At 47.1% G+C, this 19092-nt stretch overlaps 1 protein-coding gene across 2 annotated transcripts; it reads right to left on the minus strand.

Moving 5' to 3' along the window:
- Positions 1-148: 148 nt before the first annotated feature.
- ZMYND19 (zinc finger MYND-type containing 19) lies at positions 149-13188 on the minus strand. 2 transcript variants are annotated; one of them, XM_052815010.1, is made up of 6 exons: positions 13005-13188; positions 12667-12726; positions 11036-11142; positions 5810-5950; positions 4617-4797; positions 149-3526 (listed from the first exon to the last, which is right to left on the minus strand). In XM_052815010.1, exons 1-6 carry the CDS (start codon positions 13053-13055, stop codon positions 3383-3385), a joined length of 684 nt encoding a protein of 227 aa, XP_052670970.1. In that variant the 5' UTR covers positions 13056-13188; the 3' UTR covers positions 149-3382. The 2 variants fall into 2 exon arrangements, with proteins under 2 accessions (XP_052670970.1, XP_052670971.1); XM_052815011.1 differs by lacking the exon at positions 12667-12726.
- Between the last annotated feature and the right edge of the window lie 5904 nt (positions 13189-19092).

The raw sequence follows: 19092 nt of genomic DNA on the forward strand, positions 1-19092 counted from the left end.
CTTCATCCTCAGGTCAGACCTTCCCTTTACTGTGCATCACATCTACTGACTGGCAGTCTCCCTGCTCCTGATTTTTTCAAAATTATTTGTGCCAGTTTTATGACTTGAATGTTCTTCATATTCCATTTTCCTTTGCATTATTTTGGGGTTTGGTTTTTCCTGTTTGCTTTTTTTTCACTTTTCACCTGCCAAATCTTATTCTTTCATCTTTTACATTTGGACACAATTTCAGTTTATAAAGGATTTTTTCTTACTCTACAAGCAACCCACACGGTGCTGTTTAATCACACCAACCTCTTTTCATCCTCTCAAACCTGTTTTGATGGGTGGTAAATACTTGCTCCTGTCCCAAATGTGGTGTCTTACACTGTCTCCATGCCACATGCAAGCATTTAAGTCTCCTAGCTGTCCCTTTTACCTTCACCAGTTTAATTTAAAAGTAAATCGCCACCACAGAGGAAAACTTGGAAGTATAATCTTGTGGGTGCGTTAAAGGCTCAAATATCATTAAGCCTTGTTTTGGTCCACAGGTGAATCAGGGTGTGTACAGAGAGTACTCCATGCTTCAGAGAACCAAGGAATAAAAGATACAGATGCAGTTCTTTTTACCTGGAGGAAGCATCTTAGATGAAGATTATCTCCATCAGGGTAAGTCCTTGAAATGTCAGCTCATTTACCAGTACTGCACAGGCCTGCTCCAAGGTAAGTGACCATGTACTCTAACCCTGTGCTTTTTAAATACTTGCCCATATGAAGATATCCATGTCGGCCTGGTTTCTTGAAGAGGGGAAAGGAGGTCCTTTATGAGCTTCATCCTCTGAAAAACTGTATTGGCTATATGAAGCGGAGCTGCCATGTTCAAGTCTAACTGGGTCCTTTGTGACACACCTTACAAAAAGGGAAGATCTCTGTAAATTACAAAGATCTTCTGCCAGAATTATTGATCACACAACTTCCCACGCCAATCAGGAAAAACTGTTTTGCAGGCAGTGACATGGTTACTGCAGTCCCCAGGACCTTTTTTAGAGTCAAAATCCCTGTAGCCACTTCCCTCCTCTGGCACAAGGTTACACACTGAAATCAGAACCTGTGTTATTTCACCAAGCCCTTTTGGGATGTCCAGGCAACTTGCTACTTTTCATTCAATTGATGGTCTGACAGACCTCTGATTTAGTGGGCATCTTCCCTCCCCACCTGCTTCACCCCATCCTCCCATCCCCTTCCCTCCCACATTCACTGGGATCAGGATTGCCCTAAGCACCCACCACCCTAGTTTTGCAGACTCTTTAGCTTGAGTCTCACCCTTCCTTCATTCCCTTCATCTGCTGCTCAAGAGGAATCTACCTGTTGCCCCATCAGGACTTCATCTGCAGTCTATCTTTGTCCTCGTTTCTTATTGCAGCAACATTACAAACATTAGGACTAACCATTTTCCCTGCTCAGTGCTGCAGAAGTGTTTAAACACTCTAAGACTGCGCTTCAGTTTGCTAAACATGATTACTGATAACACAATGGAAAACTGGCATGACAAATAGCAGCCTTTTAAAAAGGCAAGAAAAAAAAAACAGTCAGTACTTCTGCCCTTCTCAATTGATTACCTCAAATACAAAAAATACTCATGTCCCATTTTACATTCATCAAAAACTGTGCCGTTCATTTAAAGCAAATAATTGAATGTTTCCTTAAAAAAAAAAAAAAAATCACCCATTACAGGAAAATTTGATTAGGTCCTGCTTGACTTCTTCATACTTAAGGGCATTTTAGGCTGCCTAAACAGAAAGTTACAGTATATCCATGAATTAAGAGTTGCAACTTGACAATGTGCCTACCAAGTGAACTTCCAGCAGGAAGCTTCCGAAGTTCTTTGTTATTTCCTAAGATGCTTCAAGCTAAAGTATGAAAACCCACCCAAATACTAATAATTAAGAACTTCCTGTGCAGATATTTGAAATGTAATATAATATTGGAAGTCCACAGCAGTTCAATTTTCTGACGAATACAAGCAAGACCAACATTGCAACATGAAGTGGCAAAGTGAATCCTGATTGAAAAATTAAAATTCTTCACAGCTTTTACAAAAAAAATTTAAATACCTATTTCACTAAGCACTTTGAGAAAGGCTCTGCATTAAGCATCAGCAGCTCACATTCTTCTACTGTGAAGCAAGGCTAACACCTGGCACTAAATTATCCATTTAGTTCTTCAGGAAACTCAGTTGATATTCCTTATATTTCTAAGGCAAAAATGAAAAAGAAAAAGCTTTCAGATTATGTATGACAAGATGTCTGAAAAGAAAAACAGGCGTGTACTCTGCAAGTCAAATCCTCCTCCCATATTATTTTTACTCATTACTACATAAAAAAAAATCAAAAAGTGATTCTTGGATTGATGGCATCTCTTTAAAAAAATGAATAAATAACTCAAATTACCAAATATTAGATCATTTAAACATATCTGCACATCACTATAGTATTTGCTATGCTTACGGGGGAAGCCACAAGGGCAACCACATCCACACACAGCTGACTACCTGAGCTTCCCTATAACTACTTTATATACAAAGGTTTCATAACAAGAAGGCTAATTCAGCCTTCTAAAAATACTGGTTGCTTAAAGCACGATCTCCAGCAGCCCTTCTCTGAAGGCAGCAACATGCTATAGCTTGCCTGTATGCACAGATCCCAGATGGTCCCCTACACCCCGCTCCAGTTTCTGGTGCATTGGTTCCTACTGAGTAGGTATTTCCAACATCCAAGTGTGACTGTGCTCTGAAAGCAGCTGGAAGGGAATGGGAGAAAGCTAGAGAGTAGTAGACAATGATTCATTCCAACCTTTACTTTGTTTGCACACCACACCCCCCCCCCTTTTTTTTTTTTTTAAATATAACCTCCATGCAGAGTTCTCCAGAGTACCTGCTGATGTTGGAGCCTGCCTTCCGGCCTTGGCCCTGCCACAGATACTTCTAGCCACATGGGAGGAAAAGCTTTTGCTACATGACTTTTTTTTTTTTTTTTAAACTTTTAGGCCAACAACGTGTTCTCATCTGAACATTACAGTTAATGAGTCCTATCAAGAATTTCTAACAAAAACTGTACATGAGTTTACAAACGTATTAACATATAAATAACGAGAAGCTTCCTGCCTGGAGCCTCCACAGTAGTCTTTTTGCTTGAGAATATAATACTGGAAGGGTAGACCCAATCCCTTTCCACAGCACCAGTCAGAGCTGGCTTAGTTCAGTCAGCCATTCTGCTCAAGCATCACAGGGTTTTTCTTCTTCAGTGCCTCTGGCTTCAATAAGCAGTCTGTCATTACTGTGCAAAAGCAAGAGTCCAATGCCTTTGAGAAGGAATCCTGCTGCTAAGAGGCCTGTGCCACCCAGTCATCGTTCTGGTCCGAGCTCTTGCTGGAAGGTCCGTTTCTTCTCCCGACAGTGTTTCTTGTGAGCAGGCCAGTCTTTTTGCTGGCATTGTGACCCACAGTACCTTGCTACCTGGCATCGGCCACAAATATTGAATTCACGTAACTAGGAAGAACACAAGACAGCGTTAGTGAGCCTGTTCAGTACCAAGGAGCACCCCTACATCATTTCCCAAGTAGGTTTATGAGCAGGTCTTTTGCACCCATCACAAACATGACCATCCCACCATGAGTGTCAGAGGGGCAAAAGACTTTTGAAGCGATTGCATTTGTTTGATTTCACAGTTGGTCTTGCAGAATGGGCTTAAGAGACAAAATATTTGAGTGCTTCACATTTGTTCTCACAGTGCTACTGTTTTGTCCACTTAAGTTCTGTTTTCAACTACAAACATCTTAAATTCAGAAATGATTAGGAGGGCTGCACAAGCTCAGCCATTGCCAAACCTACAGTTATCCAGGAAGCTTTCGTATGCAGACCCAAATAAAAGGCAAAGCTCACCCTTTTTCAAATAGAGGGCATTTAAGACCATTTTTGCAAACATTCCCTTTCCCAAAGAAAAAAGTAAAACACAAAGATTTTAGCCTATTCAGCATTTGTTATCACAAGAAAAGCCCTTCTTATTCACAGATAAGGACATCTGCCTGACAAAGAGGCACAGCACTTGGACATCTAATTCTCTGCCATTCTCTCACTATATATATTGCTTCGTTTCATCTACCTACAGCAAAGGACTAGAACTAGCTTTCCTCCCAGTTCTCCCCTGAATAAAGGCCACTCACATTCACCCTCTTCTCATGAAAGGTTAAGCATGTTATTTTTTGATTTCACTACTGCCCAAAACCTCTTACAATCTTTCTCTTGTCTTATACAGCTGCTTGCTCATTCCAGCTCTGGGTTCCAAGAAGAATGCGTCCACCTGTCTTTTCGTACACTCTGCAGAAATCACGCTCCTCCCAGTAAACCACTAGGTCATTTACTGTTCCAATCCAAAATTACATTCTCTCAAACAGAAAATTATCATAGTGTCTGAAGATTCATGCCAAAGAAAACCCGAGTTAAAAAGAATTATTGCTTTTAGCAACTGAATGGCACACGTAAAACTTTACATTTTAAGAAACAAATCCCTGGACGGTAGCCTGGGTAGCCACGGTAGTCTGAGTCATTACATGCTTACTTTCAACTCTTTTGAACACACCTGTTTTTCAATCATTGTGCATGGGGGGTAGTGACATTCATAATATGTGCATGAGTTCTCTTCCTCCTCCACAACATCCCCGTTAGCGTTGTAATATCGTGTTACATTCAGTACAGGAAACTGCTCTTCTATAGGATCTGTAGGAAGCTGTTGGATTGCCAGCCAATACAGACTTTGTTCCCTGTAAAAAACAGGTACAAATTTGATCCATAAATTCATAATAATCATACAGGGAAACTGATTCCAAATTAATTAAGTAAGTAGGGTTAACATTGTATTTAGCCTGTTAAGCCTCAGACTACACATACTCATCTATTGGATATTTTTAGCATTATTTTAGCCTAAATGAAAAAAACATAAGAAAGTATCTATCAAGAAACACTTATATCAAGCAAAATTATTTCTGTGTAAATGGCTTGAAGTTTGTTTCTTGTTCTTGAAGTCCCAGAATCGTTGGAAGCATCATTGTAGCATCATTGCCACTCACTACATCTTCTCAAAATCAGTTTAATGTGCTCTGAACATCCCTATCTTATGGGTGCTTCAAGTGTTTCAAGAGAAGCATCCAGTGTGATGTTAAGTCTACAGGTCTCCCACCAAAAATGAAAATGCCTTCGTTGCATCATAGATTAACCAAATCCATCCTGGCATTAAGAGTTTGATGTGTTTTGAGTAGCATTAGTGCAACATGGCATGTAGGAAGTTCCCACAACCTACTAGTGAAAAGGCAATGGAAGCTGATCCCAGGAACTCATTTGGTTTCAACCCAAATACACGATTGCAAGTGTAAGCATTTTGCAGCTGCTGACTTCTACAGATTGTAATTTTGGTGCCTAAGGATGAGAGCCACAAGCCAGTAAAATCTGCACACTTAATTCAGCGTGCCCAGATGCCATCACTCAAGTGGAAGGGAATGCAGGCTTCCCGTTTCACTGCAGTGACAACATCTGGCACAGCAGGACCGCTACATAAGAATACCATGGGGCTAGGTGGCCCCTTCACAGCTACCATGTGTAGTGAGCATTAACTCTGTTCTCCAGGTGAGGATGCTACGACTCATAGTGATGTGTCAGTAGCCCAAGGTCAAATAAAAAAAGGCTCTGCCAAGAAGAAAATCACTAAAGGAAGGAGACAACTATTTACGATATTTTCAATTTTTTTTGATGGCAAGCCCCTGCCAAATATTGACATACCTTTGTTTACTAGAGATTTCTTCAGCTTTGGGTTTCCACCCCCAAGGAACTAGGCGCAGATTGTCTAGGCGGTTGTCCACTGTCACTGAATTCAGATGTACCACCTGAAATCCAGGAGCAATCCCTCCCCGGTGTCTCTCCCTGGAGGAGACAAAAACAGCTTGTAGGTCAGTGGTGAACAAGACTCCATAGCTAAAAAGCAAAGAATCACGCTAATTCCAGAAGAAACGCTGCATTCTAGCCTGCTGTCTGGTGTCACTGGAACAGTCGCAGTAAAACTTGGGTTGCCAACAGACTACAGTGGCTACTGCAGATATATCAACTCCGAGAAGAAAGAGACTTGTTCTAGGATGTTATTTTCATTATAAAAGAGTTGAATCAAAAGACAACCATGGTATACTATAATTGTAAGCATATTGCAAAGAAAGTTCCAGAGACTACTAGTGCCGTTACTGCAAGAGCATCTATGTAATTATTGTGTTCCACAGAGCAGACCTGAAAGGTGCCAATACTGCTTTATTTTTTTAATGGGAAATTCTATCCAGCACATTTATGCAAGTTTGGTGCAGGTGTGAAGTCACAGAGTTTGTTAGGTATGAAGAAACGTCTCTTAACAAGCAACAGGACAGAGGTTTCACCAAGTATGCAAATGCTTTTTAGACTCTTAATTGTGTGTAACACAAAGTCTGCAATGACTCCACAATTGACCAAGAGACATCTGAAAGTTGCCCAAAACCAAAGGAGGACTATTAGCAAGGATGGCTGCACTTTAAGTCCTGTTGCGATTCTTCTCTATTGCCTTCTAACAGTTTTAATTTCCCATTCCACCTTCTTTTTATCTCTCCTTTCTCTGTTTCAAGAAGTATCAAGTTTGCTGTCAAGCACCCTTATGCCTGGACAAGTTTCCGTACCACTTCTTGCAGGAATCCCCTTCTCACCTGAAAAGTAAGGCTTGGACAGAAATTGTGTCTTGGTACATTCGCTACACCGTGATTAATTTCACAGCACAGAAAGAACATACTGGCAGCAACCAAGGACAATGTAAAACTGACAGCGCTGTCTGAGGGTTACCCAGCATATCCTTCTAGGAGACTGTTCCAACAGCTACTCACAACTTTACCCAAGTCTAGTTTGCATGCTGCTTCCTGCTCAGTGTTTACTGAATATTTCAGTTTCAATGGCTCATCCAATTTTGAAGAGATACGATTTGCCCAAGTTAAAAAATTCCCAGTTCCCCCCCCCCCTTAAAAAGCTCTAGCATTTTCCAGCAAAACAGGGAAATTTATTTAGATGTGACTGACAATGAAAAATGTAGTCTTTTGTTTTGTCAAAATCCATCCAGATACGGTTACATTATATACCTTGGGGGAAAGGAAAACACTTGCAATTCACATATGCCCCAAAACTTCCTAGAATTTAATGAGTAAAATTCCCTTCGAGACACTACACACAGCACTCGCACACAGCCCATGCTCTAGTTCATAGGCAAAGCAATTCTTCCTGTACCGGCAGCCCTGCACGAGAACAGAGCTAGGGAGTCTTTTGGGCCTCCACAGAACAGGGAGAAGCTCTCCCCTTTGAAGGTAAAAAGAATAAAATCCTTCTTTGGGGGAAGGAAGAAAAAAAAAAAAAACAACAAAAAACACACACACAAAAGCAAACAAACTATGGAAAGGAGTCTGCTGAAAGGGGCCCTAAAGGAGGAAAAGCTACTTTTGAGTTGTTGAAGGCTACCAGAGGGTCTGGCAAAGGAAATCAGGAACCGTGAGGGCTACGAGTGGGAACCCAGGAGGTATACGGACACAAAAGGATGAAGGTGAACATCACAGACAGACACAGAGACAGGGAAGGAGTTAAGGTTCTTAGACTGAGACTAGGACAAAGCGCCAACAAGAGAGATGGGATAGATATGAACAAGGAATCTGGGAGGAGGAGACAGAAGTTCAGAGCAAGAGCAAACTGTGCAGGAGGGAGGGGAAAGGGAGGAGGGGAGTCTAAGACCAAGTTAAGAAATATTTTTAAAATGGATTAGATAATGAGAGTTTAAGAAAGGTTGGAGTTGGGGAAGAGAGAGAATTACAAGAGATTGTTCATGACACCAGGAAGTCACAGCAGAGTAGCACATGCCTACCCCTGCTCCTACGAAGTCTAGCTCTGCACCCACAACCCCCATAAGCAAATATTGGTAAAATTTACTAGCACAGTGAACCTGTCTTCCTCACTTTGTAAAAACCCACGTTCGTCTAAATTGCTGTCAGTTTTTCTATTACCTCAAGTGACAAAGGTCTTAAAGTAAGCATGGAAATTGGGGCTGGCTAATGACCAGTGAAAGCGTTAACAGTACCACTCGACTGAGATGCCAGAATTAGTATTGGCAAATTCAGGATGGTCCCTTTTCTCCATACACAGTCAAGCAACCTTTGAATGCACAAGCACACACTACTCCTCTCCCTAGACCTACACTTCAAAAATGTGCAGCATGGACCATCTCCAGAAGTGAATCAGAAATGTGCAGTGAAGGACAGGTTTCATGGAAGAAACAGCCTTGCTAATGCAGCCAACTCTCCTGCAGAGCTGTAGCTTCTACCCCCCCCACCACACCTGAGCTCATGCAAGATGCCAGGCAAAACACTGAAACCAAAACTTTTCAGAGAATTAACTGGATACTGTTCTTTTTTTATTTCAGCAGCTAACTTGAGAAGCAAGGCCCATAATAAGAAGCACCAAGCACAGACAACAGCAATTCAAGTCAACAGGAGCCATAACTGAGTAGATTATAGGCAGTATAAGTGCTCTAAAAAAAAAAAAAAAAAAGGAAATGGGTCTTAGATGTCTTTTTGAACACGCAGTTAGTGACTTATGACTAATCTCCTGATGCTGCTATTCCCCAGGGAACATCACTACACCCAGCCAAAATACAGCAAGCTGCGATTTCTATACAGGGAACAGGGCGAGAAGACAACAGACTTATTCTGCAGGTCCCTAGCCAGAGACATTCAAATCCTGCTTTGGAAAAGCTAAGAGTCCATCCTGAAAACACAGCAAGCACAAGAGAGGCTGCATGAAGTTCTTCCAGAAAGAATATTTGCAGCAGATGTGGGTATTTTTCAGATCTTGGTTCCCGTTTAGTACCGCAGTTCACTCTCTGCAGAGGTCAGAAAGAGGGCTTTGGGGGAAGAGCAGGAGAAGGTCCCTGTCATTGCTGCAGCTTTGGTAGCTACCAGCTTCCTATTTTGAGGGCCATACTACGTGAACAATGATACCTGCTTAACAAAATTTAAAAAAAAAAAAAAATTTAAAAATTTTAAAATCTGCTTTACTGGAAACAGTATCCAACACATGCCTACTCACTTCATCTTAAACCAGCAGCACACAGTCAGGTTAGTTTTTTCAGAGTGCACTGATTTTTTGGAGTATGTTTGAGGGAGAACAGTTAAGTTACACTCCTGCACCTGGAGTAATTCAAGTTCTTTGCTTCTAATTCACCCAAGAAGTAAGGCTGGCACTGGAAAGAGTAATGGCTGCTACTGCCCATCTCCTGTCTTTCAAAGGCTCCAAAACCTTCAGGACCTGCCACTAAAATACATTTCTGTTTTGTTTTCAAAGCAGTCCCCAGTGCAGGTAAGTAAAACTGAACAATGTGCCTATTCTGTTTAGGAGGAGCAGTAACTACATAGCACCTGTAGCCAAGAGACTTTCTAAAGATATTAGGAAACTCAGTCACAAAGGTATACTAACCTGCATTGTGTTAGCTTGTAATTAAAGATCACAGCAAAATTTACACCCTCAAAGGGATCAAACTGAATTTATAGAAACAGTTGAAATTTTCTAGTCGAAGAATTTGACTTTGCAATTTCAGAACTGCAGCTCTGCTTGCCTGACAGTTTACGCCCTGCCTTTGTGACTTTCAAAAATCCCTATTACACACACAATCTCAGAATTTTTAACACCAGCGCATGCTAGAGTGACACAATTTGAATTATGTAACTGAATACGTTAGAATTATTTCCTAATTTAAGTAAAACGAACCAGAAGAGGCAAGGACTGGGCTGTGTAATAAGCAAACAGCTGGACTGTCATCATCTACACAACCTTCAACAGTCAGCTGGAATAATTTTAAGGTGCTGTTTAGTGCTACTTACAGGCGACAATTATTACTGTATGAGGTTCACAGTTAGCAGTAGCTCACAGTGATTTACCCCACATACTGTAGCCAACTTTGTAATAATTTTCAAAGTTATATGTGCAACAAGATTAAACATTAACAGATGCAGGTTAAAATCCATATTTAATGAGCAGATTGTAAATAATAATAATAGTCTCTGATATTCTTCCTGTCTCCCTCCTCTTGTACAGGGACTAAGTTTGGGGAATAAGAAGTAACCTGGAACAATAAAGAAAGCAGAGCTATATCTTGGGCACTATGACTTCTAAGTATAGTTTATGGAACTGAACAGAAAACATGCTTAATTTCTCGAAAAAGGCTTTTAAAAGAAATAACAGTTCTCTTCAGCATACCCCGTCTTTTCTACAAACCCATGAACATATCTAGAGAGAGCAATGTATTAGTTCACCAGATGAACTAATTTCTCACAAACAAGTAAGTTGGCCTCTGAATCTAAACTGGCAGCTACAAAGGATATCAAGCAATGATTCTTAGAATATGGAAAATAAGACGTAGCAGCTGATATGAAGCATCATCAGCATCACTTCAGGCAGCTTTCCAGAAGGCCAAACAAAAAAAACCCAAAGTTTTAAGTTATGAGAGGTTCTCTCCCTCTCCAGTGCTCTGCCAGTTCTCACTGGTGCCAATAAGACGTACCTGATTATCACAGGACAACCCCCCCCCCCCAAAACCTCAAAAGGTTAGTCTTCACCTATTAAATGGAGCTAGTTCCTGGTTCCCCCACCCCTGAGCTGAATGAAGTTTTAGTAGCATTTCTCAGATTTAAACAGTCTCTACTAGAATACTCCTCACCTGTCACTGTTTTCCCTGGGAACAACTTTTTTACAGGGACTCAGCTGTTTGAAGGCTCAGTGCAAAACCAAACCGTAATAAGATCTATGGGCACCCCCTGTGCTGGGTTTCCAACTGAGTGTAGCTGCAAGCCACCTGAGAAGACTTAAAATATTACAAGCAGAGCAATAAACAACACACAAGTTGCTGGCAGCAAACTTCACCTTTAAGTGAACCCTTAAAGTTTTAGCTCTCCTTACGATACCTACCAAAGCAGCTCATGCAGCAGACGGCCGGATCCCCTTCCACGATTTTTGTCAAAAGCGTAAGCAAATATTTTAGCACCATTTCCATCAGCATCTACCTCCATCCGAGCCTAGAGAAAAAGGGAAAGGCTGTGAGAATGTCCAACACCGAGTAGCAGAGCACATGTTCCATTGGGATACAGGAAGGGCCCAACACTTAACACTTGTCTCCTAGAGGTCACTTGACCTTAATGGAATTTGAGTTGTTTCAAGCCTCCAAGGGGAGCCAACCAGCTCTGCTATTGTCCTTTACCAAGATGGAAAAGGGAAGAAAGGAGGCTGTGCACAGCAGGAGTCCCGCTTGGACAAAGAACAGCAACAATCCAGTTGTGAGCCCGTAAGGCCAGGATGCATTCTCCACTCTGGCGCAGATTTTCTGTACAGCCATCAGCAAGCCACCAAGGCTTTGTTCTCAGTGTTGCTTTACACCAATCTAATTAGGGGTTGCTAGTGAAAGGAGTGGTCCTGCCCTCTTTTCTCCGCTCCGTAACTTTGTGCTGGCGCTAATGCTCGCAAACTGTACTAAGGACGAGACAAATTTAGGATACTCGAAGTGTACTACCACGCTCAGTGACAGCACACACTTACAGTGAGCTACCACAGAGGAGGAATGGGCAAACACGGTGTTTTCTGGTAGCAGCATTGCCACAGCACTTAAAACTCCTGAGAGCAGCTCTGAAGTACCCGCTGCGCTACAGGCACCAAGCAAAAGACGGTCCCTCCTCCAAAAAAGCCTTAGTTTTAGATTTTGTAATCAAGAAATCTCTCCCTTCGAAAGCCGTGGTAGTAATACCCTCTTTCAGTGGATGTTAAGAGAAAACATTTTTCCTGGTCCCATAATAAGTTACAATAAAAGAAGTTTTTCTCATCTAAGACAGAGTGCAGAGTGAAAATTTTTAAAGTTTCCCAAACCAAATAAGGGAAGACAAATTGTTGGTTCTCAAAAGGTATACAAATAGAAAGCTGAAAACAAAAAACTGTATAATAAATTAGTTTGTTTTAAAGTAACACTCGTCTAAAACGAAAAAGCAGAACTTTTCCTGCTGGAAAGCATTCACACTGGCATTTCGATAATTTCAAGCTCCCCCCCTCCACCAAAGCAGGAAAGTCGGGGGCAAAGCGCTTCCATAAGCGGTTCTATTTAAGCGTGTCGCACAGAAAGCAAAAAAACCCCCAAAAAACAAAAAACCAAAAAACCACCAACCAAAACCCCTTTCAGCAACAGATCGCCAGTACCTGCCCCCCCCACACCCTGGGGAACCCTGCAAACCAGCCCCCAGCGAAGCCCCCGCGGGGTCCGCTGGCCCCAGCGGCGACGGCAAAGGGGCCCCGGCGCCCGCGGACGGCGGCGGGGGGGCGGGGACGGGGGGCGACGGCCGGTTCCTGGGGTACAGCGAAGGGGACTGGGTATCGCCGGTAAAGAAACGTGCAAAATACGCGCGGAGCAGCGGCAGAGGGCGGGCAGCACAGGCGGGACGGGGGGCAGCGAGAGGCGGCACCGGGGGGACGGGGGGAACCGGGCCCGGCGAGGTTGAGGGCTGGGGTGGAGGGGTGCACCGGCGGGGGAGAAGGGGGCAGGGGGCGCGGCCCCTCACCTCGAAGGAGTAGCTCTCCACCAGCGGGATGTCCTGCTCGTCGATCAGCGTGTACTTGGTCTGAAACGCACCGCCGCCAGACCCCGTCAGCGCGGCCGCCCGCCCCGGCCCGGCCCGGCCCTCCCCTCCCGGCGGCACCGGCCGGACTGCCCGCGCCTCCCGGCCCCCCCCCGCCTCCCGCGCCGGCCACCGCGGCAGCGCGGCCCGTCAGCACCGCTCCCGGCCGGGCCCCGAACCCCGCCAACCCCCCCCCCCCAGCTCCGCCCGGCGCGGCCGAGCCCGGCCCGCAGCGCCCGGCCGCGCCCCCCCCGGCGCCCTCAGGCCGCGGCCGCGCTCACCTTGCCGGCCACCCGGCCGAGCCGCACGATCCCCAGCTTGAAGTCGGTCATGGCGGGGCCGGCCCGGGCCGGGGTCGGGGTCGGGGTCGCCGCCGCCCGCGCTCGCCCCTCGCAGCCCGCCGGCGGGAGTCGCCGCCGCTGCCACGCGCCGCCGCCTCGCGCACACCCGGGGCGGGAGGGGGGGGTGAGGGGCGGGGGAAGGGGGAGGCGGGGCGCCGCACCACCTCCCACCCGTCGCCGCCCGGCCAATAGCGGCCCGCGCCGCCGGCGCGTCGCTTCTACTACGCCGCCGGGTCGTCCAATCGGCGGCGCGGCGCGGCGCGGGATCACGTGGGGAAGGGGGTGGCGGGGAGGGGGGGGGGAGGCGGGGAGGGGGGGGGGAGGCGGGGCGGGCGGCCGCGCGCGGGCGCGGGCTCGAGAGGGGGCTCCGGGCGGGAGAGGGAGGCGCGGGCGGTGACGTCACGTTCGCGGGAAGCTTTGTGCCGCCAACACTGGAGAGCGCGAGCGGTGGGGGCAGGGCTTAAAGGCGCCGCTCGTGCCCGCCGCCCGCCTCCCTCCCGGCCTCTGAGGGGCCGCCCCGGGCCGGGGCCCAGCCCCAGCCCCAGGCCGCCGCGTTTCCCCTCAGCGGCCGGCACCCGGGGGCGGTTCAGGCCCCTCCGCAGCCCCCGGCCTTCCTCCTCCTCCTCCTCCTCCTCCTCCTCCGTCCGCAGGCAAGCGCTGCTCGGTGCCCGGCGGCACGTGGCGACGGTCCCCGCCGGCGTGGCGACCCGCAGCCAGTCGGGCTGTGGGATGTTGGGGCAGAGCGCGCGAAAACGGCTGGGAGGGGAAACGCCGACTCCGGGGCAAAACGTGCCCACGTGGGTGTCCCGCGGGGACACGACGTGAAGTAACGCTTGTCCGTGAAGGAACGTAGCGCTTGTCCGTTCTTGCCAAGCACGATAAGCGCCGCTGACGCCTCTCCGGGCACCCCAGCAGCGGCTGCACCCGCTGGGACAGGCGTCCCTGCCAAAACCCACGCGGGGCGCGGGGAAGGAAGGGGCCTAGAGCAAGAGCCGGGCTCGACCCATCGTTGCAGCGAGGGGGCTCTGGGGACGTTTTGTCCTTGGGGAATTTGGTTCGCCCGCGGTCCTCACGTGAGCAGGATGAGTGTGCTGTTACCTATTTCCACAATCTAATGGCGACCAACATCTAAATGACAATAAAAATCTCCAGCACCAAAAAGTTAATCCTTACTTCACAAAACTCAGGGAAAGGGATTTGCAGAGCTTTCCCTCCCAGAGACTCTGCAGCCAGAGCTGAGCACGTCAAGGCAGATGCGTCAAGAATGGCTACGTTTTCCTGATGGATGTCAGCTTCTGCAGTGCAACAATGCTTGAAAGGTGTAACAGAGGGAATTCAAAGTGCAAATACATGGATAAAGCAGGCAAGGAGGGCTGATAAAGAAGCTTTCTCTATATAAAGTCACAAACCTCTGGGGCAGGATAGGAAAACTCTGGCTTGAAGAACATGAACACCAAGGAAGGTGGGCTTAAACCAGTGCTAGGAGCATCTAAACGAGACAAACGTTAAATCTAAAGATGAATCTTGGAAAACTTTTCTGAGTCTTTCAGCCCTGCAATGGAGCAGTCCCACAGAAGAGAGGTACGCCTTAAGGCTATAATGGTGGACCAGGGAAATTAAAAACACGAAGCTATTTGGAGCAGCTCATCATTAGCAGGTCTGCAAGCACTGCTCCCCACAGTTTTGGTGCCAACCTGACCTCTTTTGTGACAACAGCCAACCAGACAGGTGAACCTCTGCAACAGGATAGGCAAAAATCATTGTGTTTAATGAAAAAGCCAATCAAGTAATTGAATTTGAAATAAAAAATACCTACATGGTAAAAAGAATTATTTGCTTTTTAAAGAATTTGTAAGGGAAAAAATAAATAAATTCTCTAATAAAGTAAATTGTTAAGTGGAAAGGAACATGCAGTGAATTGATGGATGTGCACATTGGTTTATCAGGGGGATCACTTCATTTCTGATGGTTGTGGGTTTTGATGATTGTGGTCATACACCTGAAAGAGAAAAAACCAACAAAAGCCCATGGTACCGCTGTTGCCAACAGTTGGGTGTTTGGTGTTCAGGACACAGGGCCTTCACTCGGGCTGGAAAGAGATCTGGTTCCCCCCGGCACCGCTTTTTCACGTGGGTTGGAGGCACACTGAGCAGAAATCGGGGATTTCTTATTCTGTGGTTGGGGAGAAGAGATTGTCTGGGCCAGGGAAAAAATCAGAGCGGTGCTGCTGATGCCGACGTGCTTTGAGGTTTGCCTGGGGATGGTTAATGGGACCCCAGGCATGGGCCATGGTGCCTAAACTTGCCATGCCCTGGCTGGCAAAGGCAACCAGCCCTAGCTGCGGTGGGAGACCTGGAGGAACACAGCCCTCACAAAATGCTGCTGTGAGGTCACCCCACGGTGAAGGGCTCCCCATGGGAGCAGTTTACTGTCAGCCCTTCCAGCACTGGGGGTTATTTCAGGCTGTGCATGGGCATGTGAGGGCATTGCAGCAATTTGGGTTCATGATTTCAGCCCGGGGGATTCTCTGCATCTTCCTTCCCCCCAAAAACCCCACAAGGTTTGTGGGATTACCTTCATTTTGGAAGTTTGCTGTCGGTACTGCTTGCATTTAGCCCCTGTGGGGACACCAGCCTGCCTGACTCGTAGGAAAAGCGATGAAGCACTGAGTGCTGCTCTGCTCGGATGCCCACAGTGGTGAGCCATGGGCATGTGCTGCCCAAGCCCGATTTCCAGCCAGGGCTTCTGCCTGCAGCTCCTCCAGAAAGCAGGCTCCTCCCTGCCTTTATGCCAGAAAAAGCTTCCTTTCCTATTTGGGCCTTTTTTCCCCCCTTTTGACACCCTTTGTACTTCTCATGTCACCCACTCGGTGTGGTTCCCTGCCCTTGCAGACGTTGCAGAAGGGTACGGTGTTCCCAAGGCCACCGTTTGTGGCAGGAGGCAATGGATGGAGACCACCGCCCCTCCCTTTGCAAAGAGCAGGGTATCTCCCCAGCACTGTGGTCTTCTGCTAGAGAGGGGCCACGGAGTCAAATTCCTGCTCGTGGGGACAGATGGGCTCAGCAGCCAGCCAAGCACCATGGCATCAGGCTGGGCGGTAGCGAGAGCCAGGGTACAGCCCCGATGGCACAGCCACACTCCACCTGCCTCCCGCTGCACCGGGGGATCCAGCCGGGTTCAGACACAGCAGAAGAGCTCCATTAGTGAGCGGTTCACACCCCACTGTGCTGATCATGAGCTCAGATGGGACCCACACCCCCATGAGCACCCACCCATGGCTCCCACCCACTGGGCGATGCTGGATTCAGCTCTCCCTTTCCCACTGTGCCCACAGTAAATAGCGCTTGACTTTACTGGATCCACCATTACGGCATGTCAGGGGTGGGGGTGGGGAGCTGGCCCTGTGGGCCTTCGGTACCCTACACCAAACCATAACAAAATTCAGATATTCTATCCTAATGTTTGGTAACACAGGAAGACATGAATCCCAAAGATTTGGCTTTTCGAGGCCTGTTTTGTCTCAGGGAAATGAGGAAGTTCAGTCTCCTTAAAGTGCATGAAGCCCTTATGCCACCAGAGCAAAGGTCTCCCAGGAAGGGCTCAGTGCTTCTGAATGTCCCTTTCCCTCCTTTATCCTGAAGGTGCAGGTCACCAGAGCAGGAAGAAATCAGAGTGAGCTTTGGAGCACAAACCCAGTTAGGAAGAAGATGGATTTTAAATGTGAACTTAATGTAGGTTGTTACTATCTTTACCAAGCCCTTTGCCTCCTTTCTAAGCAGCCTGGTTTGGAAAAAATGAATTATTGGCAGGGTAGTACCCTTCTTCCAAGTGCTTCAACCAAAGCACATGCCCTAAGGTAGCATGGGAAAGGTTATGTATCCTGCCCCAAGAGAATTTCCCTTAAGCAAAAGAAATCCTTTTTCCAATTATTTCCAGCACTGCCAAGTGGGGGAAAACCCACAGAGAAAGTGTGTGCGTGTGTACGTACGTACACTGGTACACAGGACAGCCCCGGGCACCCATGAAGCTGACAGATCCTGAGACTCTCGGGGTTCACACCAAAGTGGGGGTTCTTCTAACACCAGGGTCAACAAACAATTTAAACAAGTTTAACTAAAATTGCTGCTGAAAGGGGCGCTGCAGTCCTCTGCCAGGCTGTCCTACCTCAGGCAGCATAAGCATTTGTGCAGCTTTGTCATGGAATCGCTGCATAACTTCAGCTGGAAGGGACCCAACCATCTGCCCGACACGCAGCCAGCATCACAGCCAGGCCAGCTTGCCCAGGTTGGCGTCAGGCTGAGCTTTCTGCATCTCTGAGGATGGAGGTCCCACCACCCCACTGCATCCCCATTGCAGCCTGTGACCACTCATCACAGAAGATTTTCCCCCCTGTACCTTATCAGAATTTGGTGCAAGCAGTGTCCTTTGAGAGGTGGGGAAGGTGGCAGGTTACAGAGCACAAGGAACCACACCTGACCCTGGTTCAGAGAGCATCCAAGCAGTGTTCCTGGCTTGAAACACGGTCAACTGCAAGCCAAGGAAGTAAAGATGGCAAGTGTCTGGGATTTCAGCCATATTTCTGGGTTTTTTTATTCCCTGGTTGCCTCAGAAAACAGCCCTTCGAACAGTAGGAGAAAAAGCAAATGAAAGAGCAAAGCCACAAACTCTCCTGCTTTCTGCTTGTTATCAGCTGAAGAGGCTGCACAAAATCCTGCACTGCCTGTGCGCAGAGCTCAGGGCTGGCGGGGAGCTGAGACAGGCCAGCAAGGGCCCCAACCATGGGCAGAGCTGCCCAAGATACAGCCCATGCTATAAAGGAACAGACAGACCCATAACAGTCTGTGGGCAAAACCTTGCAGGTTCTGCAGGCAACTGCAATTTCTGGGGACACCTGGGTCAGGCTTTGGTCACTTTTGCTTTAGGAATGAGGAGGGTCCAGCTCCTCCCTCCACACTGAGTCCAGACGTGTTGGGACATACTGTAAAACTGGTATCTGCATTTGATTTGAGAAAAACTACCTAATTTTTTTGTCATGCCTTTCCCTATTTCATTACAGCCAGTCTTCAGTCTCCGTGGCCCTCAAGTCACCGGGGCAATGTACCCACATTTCATCAGGGAACAAAGGACAAAAGTGGATCTTCTCAGAAATCGTAAATGCACCGGTCAGCCCAAACTCCTCCACCCGCACATCCCCCCTCCAGCAGTCACTCACCCTCTGCTAAACTGCCAGCCCAGCCGTTCTCCAAAGATCCTGGCAACTCCCTTCTGCCCATGAGCTCAATGCAAAATTACAGAGTTGTTGCTTCATTAAACGTTTCAGGCAGCAGGACCATGGTGGAAAACAGATGTGATTCGCAGTTTCTTTTGGCTGGCCTTGATGCTGACCTGGCTTTTTGGATCTTGCAAGAACAGGCTAGGAGACTTCTCCTTTCCCAGGATCCACCTTCATAAAGTTTTACCTGCTTCACTAGTAGGTACTTTAACAGAAGCAGAGCAGATAGGAAATTGAAGTCTTGTCAAGCAGCAGTTTGTTGCTAAACCATGTGCACATACAGGTGATTTCTGAAGCTCCCACTGTGGACACAACATACATTTTATGCTTCACAAGCAGTACAAGATACATTCCTAGGGCATGACTCTGCTGCGTGCTGAGAGGCAGCACTGAAGACTTGGCCCAAGCCACTCTCCTGGCTTAAGCTAGAGCAAACACAAAGGTTTAGTTTCACCAAACCAGCTCACAATTGCTGTGCACCTAAGCAGCCTTCAAGTGCAGCTGCTTAAGAACTGCAGCGCCTTGTATACTGGAAAACAACACATTACTTGCATATACTTTAGAAATAAACATTACTACAGGTGCACACCTCCTCCCATTCAGTTTGGGATGGAATTTATTTGGAGACTCAAGTTTTCCTTTTTACAGAGGCTCCAGCTCAGTCAGCACCTGGTGTGTCCAACACAGCAGCAGACAATTTCCCACTGCAGCCAACCCTCCTGCTGCACTGGCTCCTTCCTACAAACGACTCAGGCA

Source organism: Harpia harpyja, chromosome 19 (assembly GCF_026419915.1).
Source record: "Harpia harpyja isolate bHarHar1 chromosome 19, bHarHar1 primary haplotype, whole genome shotgun sequence".
NCBI lineage: Eukaryota > Metazoa > Chordata > Aves > Accipitriformes > Accipitridae > Harpia > Harpia harpyja.

Coding starts and splice junctions, on each gene's coding strand:
- ZMYND19 (XM_052815010.1), bottom strand. CDS start 13,055: ATGACCGACTTCAAGCTGGGGATCGTGCGGCTCGGCCGGGTGGCCGGC. Junction 5,951..11,035: donor CTGCTGCATGAGCTGCTTTG/GTAGGTATCGTA, acceptor TGTCTCCTCCAG/GGAGAGACACCGGGGAGGGA. Junction 3,527..4,616: donor GCACAATGATTGAAAAACAG/GTGTGTTCAAAA, acceptor TGTTCTTCCTAG/TTACGTGAATTCAATATTTG.